The 17,144-nt window shown below is 42.7% G+C and overlaps 1 protein-coding gene across 1 annotated transcript in view; it reads right to left on the bottom strand.

Annotated features, from left to right (window-relative positions):
- Window positions 1-384: 384 nt before the first annotated feature.
- Window positions 385-17,144, bottom strand: part of LOC120055187 (yjeF N-terminal domain-containing protein 3-like) — a 58,088-nt gene continuing 41,328 nt past the window's right edge. Inside the window, exons 4-8 of the mRNA XM_039003107.1 lie at window positions 14,923-15,031; window positions 5,610-5,720; window positions 3,220-3,333; window positions 2,863-3,013; window positions 385-674 (exon numbers count right to left, since the gene is read on the bottom strand). Coding sequence (XP_038859035.1) covers window positions 478-674; window positions 2,863-3,013; window positions 3,220-3,333; window positions 5,610-5,720; window positions 14,923-15,031 — 682 coding nt within the window. The 3' untranslated portion in view covers window positions 385-477. The remainder of the gene's footprint in view (window positions 675-2,862; window positions 3,014-3,219; window positions 3,334-5,609; window positions 5,721-14,922; window positions 15,032-17,144) is intronic.

Raw genomic sequence — 17,144 nt, 5'->3', positions numbered from 1 at the left:
AATGCAGTAGTGTAGACTGAATAAAATAAAATAAAAATAAAAAACAGCTGATGGAAAGTACAGTTCTGTGACCCAAAAACCAAGCATTCTTCAATAAGAAAAACTAAACTAAAAAAATAGCACTTAAGTCGAGGGTTGCATTCATCAGTTGAGGCTGAGGGAGAAAGAACATCTTGAAACTATGCTAAGAAGAAATCACAAAAAGGAGAATGTCGCAACTTACATGGAAACTCACATGGAAACTCCTCAAACCATTTCCAAAACAGACATACAACTCAGACCACCCACAGATTCTAAATATCATCTTTCTATTGTATATGAGTGGATTCTGGCTAAGGCGCAACCTCCTTTAGTCTACATCCATTGGAGAGATGGCACATGAACGATAAAGCACAGTAACAATCTATAAAATACAAAACATGTAAATATATTATCCATATTTATCCAAAATGAGGACTGGAGGGTGTACTGTAGATGTTACAGTTCTATAAGACAGTCTGTGCCTGGGTATTCTGGCAGGTTCAGATCGTATTTCTTTTGGATGTCATAAGGCAGGAAGCGTCCTGCTAAGAAGTGCTTCCCCGAGAAGCTGGTGGCGCACTTCTTTGGTGCCGTGAGCGAGATGAGGACGTCTGGATTGATCCCATCTGAGGTCACCTGGTCCACATCCCAACCTTTGACAGACAAACGATGATCACCATTTAAATTCCACCTCCATAGTTCAAGCAACAAATCGGTTGACATCTATTGGCTAAATGTCATGTGACATAACAGCAAGGAGAAAGTGAGTATCTCACTTGATCTTCTCCTTTCAACTTTAAATCGGCATGTTATATCTTACAGATGAGAAACCTGCTTGCAAGCAGCATTCCAAAACAAAAGAAATGGGGAGAGGGTATGATGTAATGGACAGAGCCAGATGCCAAATGGATGTACTACACTAAGCTACATGCTTTACTGTCTCAGTCCACCCAGGTTGACCTTTACCACTCCTAGCTCGACAGTGTTGAGGTTGACCTGAGGTTGATCTTACGAGACCTATTGCAGTTGCAAATGTGGTTGTGTATTGTGGTACATGTACAGGTTTTTCTTTTTTTATGACTAATTCATGTTTAGCTCAGAGGTAAACCCCGTTTTGGGCCGTTTTCTGTACATCTGTGCACCATTGGCAAATGTTGGATGTACAGCATACTATACAGTGCCTTGCAAAAGTATCCAGACCCCTTGGATTTCTTCACATTTTATTGTGTTATAAAGTGGGATTCAAATGTATTTAATTGTCTGTTTTTGTCAACAAGTTACGCAAAATACTCTGTCAAAGTGGAATATGTAGGTTTTTTGGGGTGGGGGGGTTAATACAAATGAAATAACTAAAATGTAGTTGTTGTATAAGTGTTCATCTCCCTGAGTCAATACATGTTAGAAACACCTTTCACATCGATTACAGCTGTCAGTCTTCTTGGGTACATCTATAAGAGCTTTGCACACCTGGATTGTGCAATATTTGCCCATTATTATTTTCAAAAGAATTGTTGGGGATCATGGGAAGACAGTGATTTTCAAGTCTTGCCATAGAGTGGCAGTGGTTAGAGCGTTGGGCCAGTAACTGAAAGGTTTCTGGATCGAATCCCCGAGCTGACAAGGTAAAAATCTGTCGTTCTGCCCCTGAACAAGGCAGTTAACCCACTGTTCCCCGGTAGGCCGTCATAGTAAATAAGAACTGACTTGCCTAGTTAAATAAAGGTTACATTAAAATGTAAAAATAGATTTTCAAGCAGATTTCAGTCTAAACTGTGACTTGGCCACTCAGGAACATTCACTGTCTTGTTGGTAAGCAACTCCAGTGTAGATTTGGCCTTGTGTTGTAGGTTATTCTCCTACTGAAAGGTGAATTCCTCTCCTAGTGTCTGGTGTAAAGCAGACTGAAGCAGGGTTTCCTCTAGGATTTTTCCTGTGCCTAGCTCCATCCCATTTCTTTTTACCTGGAAAAACTCCCCAGTATTTGCAGATTTCAAGCATACCCATACCATGATGCAGTCACCACCATGCTTGAAAATAAGGAGGCAGTTACTCAGTGATCTGTTGTGTTGGATTTGCCCCAAACATATGGCTTTGCATTTAGACCAAAAAGTGTATTCCTTTGCTGTATTTTTCCCCCAGTATTACTTTAGTGCCTAGTTACATACAAGATGCATGTTTTGGAATATTTTTATTCTGTATATTTGTATTCTTCTTTTCACTCTGTCATTTAGGTCATTATTGTGGAGTCACTCCAATGTTGTTGATCCATCCTCAGTTTTCTCCCATCTCAGCCATTGAACTCTGTAGTTGTTATAAAATCACCAATGGCTTCATGGTAACATCCCTTAGCAGTTTCATTCCTGTCCTGGAGCTGGGTTCAAAGGGATGACTATCTTCGATGTGTCTGGGTGGTTTAATATATAATCCACAGCATAATCACACACTTGACCATGTTTAAAGAGATATTAAATGTCTGATGTGTTATTGTTACCCATCTACCAATCACGCCCCTTCTTCATGAGGCTTTTGAAAAGCTCCCTGGTCTTTGTAATTTAATCTGTGTTTGAAATTCAATACTTGACTGAGGAAGTCAAATTTGACTCCTGAACTAATTTAGGCTTGCCTAAACAAATGTTCTGAAAACTTATGCAATGACTATTCTTTTTCTATAAAAAATTTAATTTAAATTTTCTTCCACTTTGATATAACAGTATATAATGTATTTTTCTTGAACCTAAAAAATGACAAATACATTTTATTTCCACTTTGTAACACAATAAAATGTGATGAAATCCAAGGGGTCTGAATACTTTTGAAAGGCACTGTAGCTCTCAGCCTTACCTGAGGGCATGTCCACACTGGCGATGGGGATCTTGACCTGCTTGAGGGTGACTAGGATGCCAGCATAGGGCTCCTTCACGTCTGTGTGGTCAGTCTCTGGCCCCAGGATGGCATCGATCACCAGGTTATAGGCATCGTTGATCAGCTGCACCTGAACATACAACCCAAACTCTGATCAATATCTAGAAAAGAGCTCTACATTATTCTCCCAGCTCCAGCAAGCTCAGCCGGGGCCAAATCCTACAGTGAGATGTAGGTGCTCAACTTGCATAAATCAGATACACTTGCAAATGTCAAGCTTAATTCAAGGATGAATGTGTCTATAAATGTCTTATAGTCCTTTTTGATGTTGCTCACCTCTGTTGGGAGATAGGAGAGGAATGGGATGTCCATCTTCTCACACTGAACTGTGAAGTCCTGATGAATGGTGTTAGGAGTGCGTTTGGGATAGTAGATGGTGGGCTCGTACTCCTTTTGGAAGGAAGGAGAGAGGCGAGAGCGAGAGGGGAGAAAGAGGGGGAGGGAGAGCGAGAGAGGGGTAGGTAAAGAGAAAGAGAGCGAGAGAGAATGACAGAGAGTCAGAGGAAAGGCACTGTAAGTATATCAAAATGAAGTATAGCAATGAATACATGCCCTCTAACAAGGAGAACATTTATGAGAGGATGTACATTGCTGTTTTTCCTGCCCTCTCTCTGGTCTGTCTGTGTATAGTAGATCAGGGCTGGATAGATAGACAGACTGACAAGGCTCCCCTCTGATTAGCACAGCGCTGTAGGATGACTGAATTACACCTCCATGGTTAATGATAGACGTTTATGGAAAGCCAGACAACTATGGCTTGTGTTGTTAAACGATGGCCACCCGTGATCTCCACTGCTAATGGACCTCAATCCCAGCAATAAATAGTCTATGTGAAAGGGCCTCAGTGTGCTGCTGCTGTGGTTTCAGTGGAAGGCCTGGATGGTTGCGTAAGGAGGAGGTACTGTAAACTAGGCAGTGAGAGGTTCAGGTCTCTCCATCTCTGACTAACTGGCCCTGGTCAGATTCAGATGGGGGAAGTGGTCTGTCACTCCAGACGTCAGTCCACACACTCCTGAGAGACATTAAACCAATCAGACCTCAACATCGGGCCAGAGAGGCCGGGGAACGGGCTACTGACGCCATCTTTCGTTGCTGCAGCTAAAGTACCCAGAGAGAGATGTCCCCTCTGGGTTGGCAGCGACCCCTTTGTGACCCCCTAGTGCCCTGACCTAGAAGAGGTTACATCATCAACGTCAGATAGACGTACCTCAGGGACGGAGGCTCCGTCAGGATGCTCTCTAGCGTCAACAAGCTTCATGGAGCAGGAATACAGGAGACATGAGGACTATGACTACAGGTTACAGACAGGTCACAAGCCTTTTCCTGTTGCTGTTAAGCATTCCCGATATTGAACTTCCTCTCCCTGAAGGCTAGCACTCTGTGTTGGCCTTAAAGGAGCATCATCCCTTTAGTCACAGTCCGTTGAGATTCACGTGGTTTTGTGATATTGGAAACAAAGACCACATTGTCGAATCTCGGGGATTCATGTGTCATGTGATAAACAACTTGATTCTTTCAGACGTTGAGGCCAAGGTGTTTTTTCTTCACGAGAAACATAAAATAACCACATAATGTTCTGAAAGAACTGTGGAACATCATGTGCATCCTCCCTTGCGTGAACAACAAGCTGGATTAACGTTCACAGTCATAATGAATCATATTCAGACAGAATCTGACAAAGATGAACTTTGACTCTTGGATTATTTGTCTATTCCATATGCAATATTTTGGTTTGGCATTTAACAGTGGAAAGAAACAAGGATGCATGCCAAACACATGCTAGCTCGGTGAACACGGATGGCTACTCTCTGTTTAATCTCATATACAGTTCCCAGATCAGAGCTAAAGACTATGGTCTTATCTGCTGCGGTGCACTGCCTCTTTAAAACCTGAACTAGCAAATCCCGCAGGGAATAAGAGTAATGCCACGGTCAGGAATTCATCGACTGATTATTTGTTGTCTTTGGATCAAAGTTATGTGGAAATGCTTCATGCATTCCTGGGATCCTGGTGTAAAATATATCTGTGTGTTGACCCCAGGCCCAGTCGCTGCCCCGAAAACTTCACAGACAGTCATTTTACAACTTTAACAGATTCTGTCAACATGGTTTTAATCAAAGATATCGACGCTTCATAAATCTGGCATCTCAGACACATATGGAGAAGTTATATAGATACATTCTGTTCCAAGGCAGGGAAACCAAAACACATCTATGGTTTCCACCACATAGAATAAAGATAGTAGATTTTCCTCAGTAGCTCACTTGTAAATCCTTACTCAGATTGTTTTTAGTTAGTGTAATCGTCTGTAATATTGCAATTAATGCATTTACACCACGGAACAGCATTATCAACAGTGATGCAAACTAATGTGACCATGACATCATGTTACATTACCACTGCCAACTGTAACCAGACAGTATTTAATGAGGGTAACGGTATTTAATGAGGGTCACAATGAAATGATGTCATTGACATTTTCAATCCCGTAATGGATCAATTAATCATGACTCAGATTACTATTTATAGGAGTTTAAATGAAAATCTCCTAATACTGCAATTAAACTCAGTGAACCATTTGTTAACTTCAAACTATTTTCTGATATTGTCCACATGGCCATGTGTGTGTGATGCCTGGCGGGTGAAGTCTATTGTGGTATACTTACGAATATGCGCAGGTGGCGGGCACACACAAGGCCGATGGAGCCATTCTGGTCAGGACCACAGACCACCAACACTGTCGGCTGCTTCTTAGCCAGGGAGGTCAGAGGAAAGGCCTGGAGGGAGGTGATTGAGTGAGTGACGGATGGACGGAGGGAGGGAGACAGAGAGTGAGACAGACATCACCAACTAGCCTAGCAGACTCATTGTCCAGTGGATGGGTCATTCTATCCGCGAGGCTGACCTTCCATCACTGTAGACTCTCTCCTTCGCGTGCCAGGGAGGCCATGCCATGGCCAGGGGAAATGGCACCCAGGTCTTTTTTTAAAGACAGACAGCCCCAAACTCATTAAAATAACCCTGACAGGAATGGAAACAATACCAGAGGCGGACGCCGCAGGATGCTCCCTTTAAATAACACACTACTTTTCCATCAGGCCTGAGCCATGAGTTTCCCCACTAGGCCACTGGCATCTCCACCTTTGTTTTACAGGGGCACAGCACATATCCCAGTAAATCTCCTCACACGTCCTTAAATGAGGCAGCAGGTCTCTGCCACTTTCCTGTTGACTTAAGTGGTCTAATCTTCCTCCTCACGCTAGTGGAGGCTGTTGGGAGGAGCTATAGGAGGACAGGCTTATTGTAATGGCTGGAATGGAATAAATGGAACAGGGAGACAAACATGTGGTTTCCATATGTTTGATGTGTTCAATACCGTTCCATTTATTCCATTCCAGCCATTATAAATGTGCCCATCCTCCTATAGCTCCTCCAACCAGCCTCCTCTGCTTCACACACACCTAAATAGAACCAGTGGGGGAGTGAATCATGTAGCTAGTGTTGCTAGCTACATCACAGCCAAGAGTGTCTCGCCTCACCCCACAATGCCTTCACCAAACCAAATGTTGGGTAAAGGCCGCTATAACCGGAACTCTAAATGGAGGGGTACATTACTGTGCAACAAATGGAGCCGTACTCTAATTGCAGTATTCAATTAATACAGACTTGAAAGCATTAATTACAGTAATGATGCTGGGAGAGGGGAGACAGCAGCCATTATCTCTAACATAAATGTTCTGTCTGGGAGCAGATACACTCTAAATTAGATGGAAGAAGGATGGTAATGACAGCTCGGGCCAATGAGTCGGAAGCGAGAGATAGGCTCCATTTTCTTATCTGCGTGGCTGAAACAGTTTCCTGGTGTATCTCCCACTGTGCAACAAGATTATGACGTGTGTGTCTCGCTGCATTGATGTGATGACACCCCCTCTGACCTGTTCCCCTGAGGTAAATGCTAACGCTAATAAGCACAATATAATGACCGGCCATCTTTGATAGGAGTGGAAGTGGCATTCAATATGAACATTCTGTGCAGTGGGAAACCTGAGTGCCTTTTACAGCAGCATCCTAACTGTCTCATCTCACCTTGTTTTAGGATTAGGATTTGTGCAATAACAGAGTGATTAAAGAGTTAATGTCAATAATGCACATCCAGTGGGAAACCAGAACAAGCTAGTTTTAGAGGAGCACGATAACCTGGTCTGGGTTTGGCTTCTCTGTTTATCTGTCAGGGCCCTTCTGCCCAGCTCCTGGCTTCTATCTGGAGGAATGCTAATACAGTGCATTTGGAAAGTATTCAAACCCTTTGACTTTTTCCACATTTTGTTATGTTACAGCCTTATTCCAATTTTTTATTTTTTATTATAATAATTACAAATCTCAATTTATCCACAATACCCCATCATGACAAAGCGAAAACAGGTTACCTTATTTACATCAGTATTCAGACCCTTTGCTATGAGACTCAAAATTGAGCTCAGGTGCATCCTGTTTCCATTGATCATCCATGACATGTTTCTACAACTTGATTGGAGTCCACATGTGGTAAATTCAATTGATTGAACATGATTTGGAAAGGCACACACCTGTTTATATAAGGTCCCACAGTTGACAGTGCATGTCAAGGCAAAAACCAAGCCATGAGGTCGAAGGGATTGTCCATAGAGCTCTGAGACAGGATTGTGTTGAGGCACAGATCTGGGGAAAGGTACAAAAAAAAATTCTGCAGCGTTGAAGGTACCCAAGAACTCAGTGGCCTCCATCATTCTTAAATGGAAGAAGTTTGGAACAACCAAGACTCTTCCTAGGGCTGGCCGTCCGGCCAAACTGAGCATCAGGGGAGAAGAGCCTTGGTCAAGGAAGTGACCAAGAAGCCGATGGTCACTGACAGAGCTCCAGAGTTCCTCTGTGGAGATGGGAGAACCTTCCAGAAGGACCACCATCTCTGCAGTACTCCATACTCAATCAGGCTTTTATGGTAGAGTGGCCAGACGGACATGACAGCCTGCTTGGAGTTTGCCAAAAGGCACCTTAAGGCCAATAGGGATTTTTTTTCTTTACTCTCGTCAGACTGAAACGTTACCAGTTAGAAGTATACATAAATACAATATATTATTGTATTACAAGTTTTATTTATAAAACATTTTAAATATGCAAATAGGCAAACCCTCCTTAAATGGCGCTAACCTGTTATTCAACACATTGCTTCAAGGCAGGTTTTTTGTTTTATTGTGATAAGACACTCAATGGTCAGACTTTTACAGATCAGTTTATCAAAATATTGTAATTTCATTTAATTATTTAAAAAATCACTTCACATGTATAACGGATGCATATTTTGCATATATTTACCCATAAAATGACACTTAAAATCAAAACGACACAAGATATAAAAAAAGCCTCTAAATATGACTATAAGACCTAAGAACCTGTGTCTGGAATAATGTGAATGCACGTCCTTTGAAGACTGAGAAAAATGAATTGGCGCACGGGGAACATGTCATTTTCTAAAAATGGTTGATAAAGATATGCTAATGCAATTAAAATGTACTTTCCATAAATATGACAATTTATGACACATTAATTAAACTCTTATGTATAGATATCTTCTAAACAGACAAATAAACATAAAATATACATTTGACAAATACATTAGCACATTTGATACATTTGTTTCAAGCAATAGAGCATATGCTTTGAATACTGGTCTGTTGGGCAGTTTTGGGCAAATTCTCATATCACTTTGCTCAATTTGTCACATACAAGGATTTTGTATGGCTGTTGAAATGTGCAGAACATTAATCAGCTATGCCTGCCCCATATGTAAGGCCCTCTGAGTTGTTGCTGGTGCCGCTTTACTCTCTTGACTGTGTCATGGGACCTGCGCCTACGCTTGACACACTCCGTTGAAGCAACATCAGCTCTCACAACACGCCTCGCATCCTCCTCTCTGATTGCGTCCAGTGTCAAAGTGCTGTCAAGCCACAATTTGTTCATCACATTTGATATAGCAGTGGCTCCCTCATTGAACGTGGTTACTGCCATACTGCCTGCCCCATCAATGTGACTTTTGCCCACAAAGACAGTTTTGGGGTATCGCGACCATATTACAGAGTTCAGACATCCATTTGCATTCTGGGTTCCTCTGTGCTACATTCTTTTGAGGACGTTATCATTTGACATCCTATGATATATAGGTACCATTTTCTGTGCAACCTCTCTATTAAAAAATGTATGGCCTCTAAGATTTTTGTGACTGGGTGGATCTTCACTATTTTCTAGGGCTCGCTGGTATCAGCACCAATGCACACACCCATCCCGTAGTTGGAAGGGAATCCTCTCGTGCCAAGTGCCATCAAAGGATACATTAAGGTCTATGATGGAATCCTCATCCAACAACTCTGCTATGTCTGGGTCTATATCTGCACATGCTCTTCAAATTATCTTTGCAGCACTCTGACTGTAGCCCTCTCTGAATCTCTGCAACTAAAGAGGGGGGATAAAGTACTTATGTCTGTCGACATCAGTCATAACTGCAGGACTAAATATCAGCATATTACCCAATGTTAATATTAGCATCTATTTACTTTATGTTAAGCTAATTTCTCACTAATCACATTAGGCTACAGCCCTATGACACTGTAGGCTAATGTGACAGTCTCATTGTATAGTTATGTTTTCCTATCATTCTGTTTTGTTCACTTTGAATACATTTGCTGGAGCAAGGAAATAAATATTATTCACCTGACAATAACGGGCTACTCTCACTTTTTATTTATGTGTCACTCTCCGGTCATTTCTCTGATATGAGCTGAGACTCAAGGAAGGAATCCCTAGGACTTTGCTCATTTTCTTTAGATCTGCATAACCAAGTCCAAGTTCATGGGCTAGAAGAACCATCCTCACATTCATATCAAATGCCACATCTCCCCTCCTGCACTCCTGCAGCCTGGAGGAAGTGTAAACACTCCTCCTAAATGCATCATGATCACCTTCACAGTCTGCACATTCTATCATGACAGAATCCCTGGTTGGTGGGGTCTATGGTGATTTTCAGTCCAGTGTTTAGACATTTAGGGCAAATCAAAGCATGTACAAGTTGGTTTATTTGTGACATGTGGAATAAAAGCCACTGTTGGCTGGCTGATGTCTAGTTGATCGCTGAAAGTTGTCATCTTCATCTCAACTATTTTGCGTCTCAACGCGCTGCTGCGGTCTACCTCCTCTACCTGAACTGACTCACTTGGCTGATCAGGCACATTTTTTTCTTTCATTCACTGCTTTACTCGCATTGGCTAACTGAGATCGCCTATTTTTATTCACATACTGTAGGTATATTCTTAGAGATTTTCTCATTTTGTCTCTCTTTATGTGGATTCTTCGCGGGAGATATATTCAAACAAGGAAGCGCTGCGCGGCATTTTAACCAAACAGATTACCGGAAAGGGCCTTTAAATGCCAGTAACCAATATGATGTCACAAAATGACTCATCTTTCAGCACGAAGCACTACGTCTACACAGGATATAGCCATGTATGGACTAGCTAACTATATTCTCCGGAAAACAAGCCTTTAAGTGATATATGATTCAACATGGAGAGTTTTCAAAATACCATGTTTCATGTTGACCTTCAACCGCTATCAAGAACCACATTTTTGGTAGGTGTAGTTGACATAGTTGGTATAAAATTATACTTTATTTGTATGTATATACATTATTGCCGATTTATTTGTACATTTTATGAAAGTATGGAAGTTATAGTTGCAAATATCCCAAAATATGAAAATTGATATATTTTGCCTGTGGTGCCTGGCCTTAAGAACTCTCAGACCATGAGAACCAAGATTGAACTATTTGGCCTGAATACCAAGCGGTCATGTCTGGAGGAAACCTGGCACCATCCCTATGGTGAAGCATGGTGGTGGCAGCATCATGCTGTGGGGATGTTTTTTAGCGGCAGGGACTGGGAGAATAGTAAGGATCGAGGGAAAGATGAATTGAGCAAAGTACAGAGAGATCCTTGATGAAAACCTACTCCAGAGTGCTCAGGACCTCAGACTGGTGTAAAGGTTCACCTTCCAACAGGACAACGACCTTAAGCACACAGCCAAGACAATGCAGGTGTGGCTTTGGGACAAGTCTCTGAATGTCCTTGAATGACCCAGCCAGAGCCTGGACTTGAACGTGATTGAACATCTCTGGAGAGACCTGAAAATACCTGTGCAGCGACGCTCCCCATCCAACCTGATAGAGCTTGAGAGGATCTGCAGAGAAGAATTCGAGAAACTCCCCAAATACAGGTGTGCCAAGCTTCATATCTAAGAAGACTTGAGGCTGTAATCCCTGCCAAAGGTGCTTCCACAAAGTACTGAGTAAAGTGTCTGAATACTTGCCAAGAATGTGCAAAGCTGTCATCAAGGCAAAGGGTGGCTACTTTAAAGAATCTAAAATATATTCTGATTTGTTGAACACTTTTTTGGTACTATATTTTTTCTTATGTGTTATTTCACCATGCAGAAAATAGTAAAAATAAAGAAAAAAACGTGAATGAGTAGGTGTGTCCAAACTTTTGACTGGTACTGTATGTTAATGTGATATGTCAATACATTTTTTTTTTTGCCAAAATTTCTAAAAACCTGTTTTTGCTTTGTTATGAGTTATTGTATGTATATTGATGAGGAAGGGAAAAAACAATTGAATCAATTTTAGAATAAGGCTGTAACGTAACAAAATGTTGAAAACATCAAGGGGTCTGAATACTTTCCAAATGCACTGTATGTCAGCTCACCAGGCTCCTCAGTCCTATCCTCACACATACACATGCACGCACACATAGTACACACAGGACCAAAGACTGTATTGCCTCCCTGACATCCGTAGTAATGAGATACATCTGCTCGTCCACCTGACATTCACACACTACTGCAACACACACACACACACACACACACACACACACACACGTCTCACTATACATAGACACACACACACATAAATACCTTCATACATAAACTACCGTTCAAAAGTTTGGGGTCACTTAGAAATGTTCTCGTTTTTGAAATAAAAGCAAATTTTTTGTCCATTAAAATAACATCAAATTGATCAGAAATACAGTGTAGACATTGTTAATGTTGTAAATGACTATTGTAGCTGGAAACGGCAGATTTTTAATGGAATATCTACATAGGCGTACAGAGGCCCATTATCAGCAACCATCACTCCTATGTTCCAATGGCACGTTGTGTTAGCTAATCCAAGTTTATCATTTTAAAAGGCTAATTGATCATTAGAAAACCCTTTTGCAGTTATGTTAGTACAGCTGAAAACTGTTGTTCTGATTAAAGAAGCAATAAAACGTGCCTTCTTTAGACTAGTTGAGTATCTGGAGCATCAGCATTTGTGGGTTCGATTACAGGCTCAAAATGTCCAGAAACAAAGAACTTTCTTCTGAAACTCGTCAGTCTATTCTTGTTCTGAGAAATGAAGGCTATTCCATGCGAGAAATTGCCAAGAAACTGAAGATCTCATGCAATGCTGTGTACTACTCCCTTCACAGAACAGCACAAACTGGCACTAACCAGAATAGAAAGAGGAGTGGGAGGCCCCGGTCACAACTGAGCAAGAGGACAAGTACATGAGAGTGTCTAGTTTGAGAAACAGACACCTCACAAGTACTCAACTAGCAGCTTCATTAAATAGTACCCGCAAAACACCAGTCTGAACGTCAACAGTGAAGAGGCGACTCCGGGATGCTGGCCTTCTAGTCAGAGTTGCAAAGAAAAAGCCATATCTCATACTGGCCAATAAAAATAAAAGATTAAGATGGGCAAAAGAACACAGACACTGGACAGAAGAACTCTGCCTGATCATTACACAGGTGCACCTTGTGCTGGGGACAATAAAAGGCCACTCTAAAATGTGCAGTTTTGTCACACATGTCACAGATGTCTCAAGTTTTGAGGGAGAGTGCAATTGGCATGCTGACTGCAGGAATATCCACCAGAGCTGTTGCCAGACAATGTAATGTTCATTTCTCTACCATAAGACCACCTCCAACGTTGTCATAGAGAATTTAGCAGTACACCCAACTGGCGCACAACCGCAGACCACGTGTAACCACGCTAGCCACGCCAGACCCCCACATCTGGCTTCGTCAACTGCGGGATCGTCTGAGACCAGCCACCCAGACTGCTGATGAAACTGAGGAGTATTTCTGTCTGTAATAAAGCCCTTTGTGGAGGAAAACTCATTCTGATTGGCTGGACCTGGCTCCCCAGTGGGTGGGCCTATGCCCTCCCAGGCCGGGGGGGTTTTACTTGGCTCATCGAGCTCTAGCGACTCCTTGTGGCGAGCTGGGTGCCTGCAGGCTCACCTCGGTCATCAGTTGAACGGTGTTTCCTCCGACACATTGGTGCGGCTGGCTTCCGGGTTAAGCAGGCCGTCATGTTTTGGAGGATGCATGACTCGACCTTCGCCTCCCGAGCCTGTTGGGGAGTTGCAGCGATGAGACAAGTCAGAAAATGGGGAGAAAAAGGGGGTAAAATAGGAATAAATAAATAAGAATTATGGGTAAAAATTATAAAGTGTAAGAAAAATACATACACAAGGATACACAGACACACGTGCCCCGCCCCCCCCCCACCCCCCCCCAACACACACACATAAATACGGCCACACACTAATGAAAGCTGCGCAGGATAATGAATATGTTTTACGACGGACATGTTGACATATTGAACACATCCTGAGTAGACAGAACAGGGACCCAGGGACAACACACTCCAGCGTTTACTGCTCCGTGGAAGCGGAACATTATTTGTCTCCCCAGGTGTTGAAAGGCTTCCCAACCCAGGCTGAACACAGGCGCCGCTCCACACGCACTCCAGCCCAGATCAGAGGAACACACCGGAGATGGACCCGTCATGGCCCGTGTGGTTGCTGCCGGGGGGATTGGATGTCTTTGGACGTATGGGGGGGATTACTTGGTGAAAAATTAATCTATCTGGCAACTGCAACGACTGCAGTGAAATCCCAAAGCCCTACTACTGCACTTTTCTTCAATAACAGTGATGTCATGCATGTGGGTCCAGAAGCCCCAGGCCGATCCGGGCCGAGCCAGGCGCTGTTTGTCTAGCTACGGTATGTGTGCTGCGGCTGTGTCCGCTCTGGCCATGGACCATTGGCTGCTGGTGATAATGGTGGTAAGGGGATGTGGTTGAGGTAATCAGACTTTCTCTCTCTGAAAGGAAAGTGTCTCATATGTCTGGAATCTCAGGGAACATTTATCACACAACACTGGGTGCCCGTGGAGCAAACAACCGCAGGGTTAAACCAGCCAACCGTCTGGTCAAAGGAACCACGTGTGTTCCTGACAGCTCCACAGAGACACACTCCAGACACTGCTGCTGCTGCTACCGCTGACTACAGGCAGTCTGACTTGGAGAACTTACACACATACTCATTACACACAGAGGCGAACACACACACAACCAGACAAACAAGCTAAAAACAGACACATGATACATAAGCAGACACATACACGTGCTAACACACACACACACACAAGGGTCTGATAAGGGGCATGTGGACTTGCCAGACTGGCTCCCAGCTGAGCAGATCAGTCTCTCATCAGACAATCAGGCCAGATAGTGAACAGAGGCTCTGATGTGCCTCAGGGTTTATGGAGCAGAGACACAGCATTGTTGAGGGGGACAGTTCTCCCACAACTGTAAATAAACACCCACACTCACTGTTTTTTCAAGAATACAGAGAACAGAACAGTCCCTGTGTGTTCCCTAAATCTATATTCACAGTTCCTACTGTACATCCCCAGCTATTAGAAAGTTGCATGGTTTTGAAATACTATTAGGTGGAACAGCATCAGAATCTGGGGAATGAGGGATGGATGGATGAAATGGATGAATGGTCCCCAAAAAGGTGATTCTTGGAGAGAGAATAGGGGGATAAGGGGTACATACCTTGGTGATGGCGATGGCACAGGCGTGCCCCCAGATCTCTATGAGCTGCTGCTGGCCAAACCTGTAGTCCCTCAGCAGCTCTGTCTCAATGGCTGCTGTCTCCACTTTACTGTAAGGGAAACACAACACAGAGCATTAGCATCATCAATCAGATTCAGTCAATCACAATTCAATTATATACTGTACGGCAGCACTGTTTATGCATCTCTCAGCAAACTGGAAATAAACCTCAAAAACATATGTTGCTGTGTTGCGTGTTAGATGAAATGCTTGGTTGGGGATTGTCTGAGGCCTGAAGTCTTTCCTTTGAGTGTAAAGACGGTACCAAGTTTAAGTTTATGAAGTAGGTATTTACATGGCTCTGAAAGAGGTACTGTCAGGAACAAAATGATTGCCACCCTTCATAAAGATGAGCAAAAACAACTGTATATAATAAATAATACAAATACTGAGTTATAAAGTATGCAAATGTTTTACTAATTTAAATTGCTCAGAGAAAGAGATTTAACAAGTAATTTAAAAAAAGATAGGAGTCAAGATGATTGGCACCCCTTTTTTTCAGTACTGCAGCACCCTAACATTGCGAGGTTAACGACACAGTCTTTTTCTAAAATGTTTAATGAGATTACAGAAGAAATTTGGAGGGATCTTAGATCGTTCCTCCATACAGAATCTTTACAGATCCTTGATATCCTTCGTCTGACCTTATGGACTCCCCTCTTCAGTTAAAACCAAAGGTTTTTAATGGGGTTCAAGTCCAGAGACTTTTTTCAATTAACTATTTCTTTGTGGATGTTGATGTGAGCTTGGGGTTGTTGTCTTGCTGGAAGATCCACTTGCGGCCAACTGCCAGCCTCCTGGCAGAGGCAACCAGGTTTTGACTATAATGTCATGGTACTTGGTAAAGTTCATGATGCCGCTGACCTTAACAAGGGTCACAGTACCAGTGGAAGCAAAATAGCCCCATAACATCAAAGATGCACCACCATATTTTACCGTAGGTATGAGATACTTTTCTGTATAGGCTTCTGTTTTTCGACACCAAAGCCACCATTGGTGTGTGTGGCCAAAGAGCTCTATTTTCATGTCATCTGACCATAGCACCACCTGGAGTTTGATAAACGGCATTTGCACTTGGATTTGAACCGCTGCATGGTCAATTATGAATTAGGTAGTTGCATGGCTCTGAAACAGGTATATGTCAAGGCTTAAAGTTGAAACAGACCGTAAACTGATGTCAATATACTGGGGTGTGCTCGTTAAACCAGAGGGAAAAGGAGCATTGAAAACCGATCCTACAGTAGCTACATGGCACCGCATGTGCTTGCTTGAGTGCGTGTGTGTGCAGTATGTGCCTCATTTATGTGTGTGTGTGAATTCTGGATGCATTGTTTCTGTGCTATTTGTCATTCTGTGCGTGCTGGCTGTGTGACTAATGCTGCTGTATCAGAGCGAGGGAGGTTGGCCTGCTGGTTTGCTGCTGGTTTGGCCGGTCAGGTTTTAGTCTGGCTGTGTGTGTCACAGTGGGGCTTGGCCTTGGACAGGTGACAGGGACACTGCTACTGATATGTCCCCTCTCATCCACTACGTGAACAGATCCTATAAGGCAACAAAAAAATGGCTTGTGTTGTCTGCACGTGAGCTGCTGTAGGCACACAGAAAGTACAGTATTCCTTATCACATTAGGGACACCTGGTGGAGAGCTGGAGTACTACATCACAACTTTCTCTGACTACGATGGAGAACATTATAATCGAAGCATATTGTATGATAGCATATCTAAATGGACATGTTTATAAGCTGTAATAATTTAACACATTTTATTAGAGTGAGAATTGATCGATGCAGTCACAACATTCTAACAACAACAGTCAGTAATGTCGATGTCCTATTTGCCCAAATGTTCGCAGATAAAAAATGTTCATGTGTTACCAAGACAACATAGATTCATTTAGTTTGCATGAGTTCAGCAGAGAAAGAGAGAGAGGAAGGAGAGAAAGATCATTTCCATCAATATACTGTGGAAGCAGCAGGATCGAAACATTTCGAACCTCTCCAGCTATAGAGCTAACGGTCAGTTTATGTGTGTGCGTGTTCGCACGCGGGTGTGTCACTGCTGCTTGCCCATGTATTGCATCACGTGCTTGCCTCTAAGGCGACATTTGTGTTTCCAGCAGGAGTATTTTTGTTTACAGCATAATCTATGTGTCAGCTGATGCTTT

This window comes from Salvelinus namaycush, chromosome 10, assembly GCF_016432855.1.
Source record: "Salvelinus namaycush isolate Seneca chromosome 10, SaNama_1.0, whole genome shotgun sequence".
NCBI lineage: Eukaryota > Metazoa > Chordata > Actinopteri > Salmoniformes > Salmonidae > Salvelinus > Salvelinus namaycush.
The sequence above is the reverse complement of the archived record's forward strand: the minus strand, read 5'-3'. Positions and strand labels throughout refer to the sequence as shown.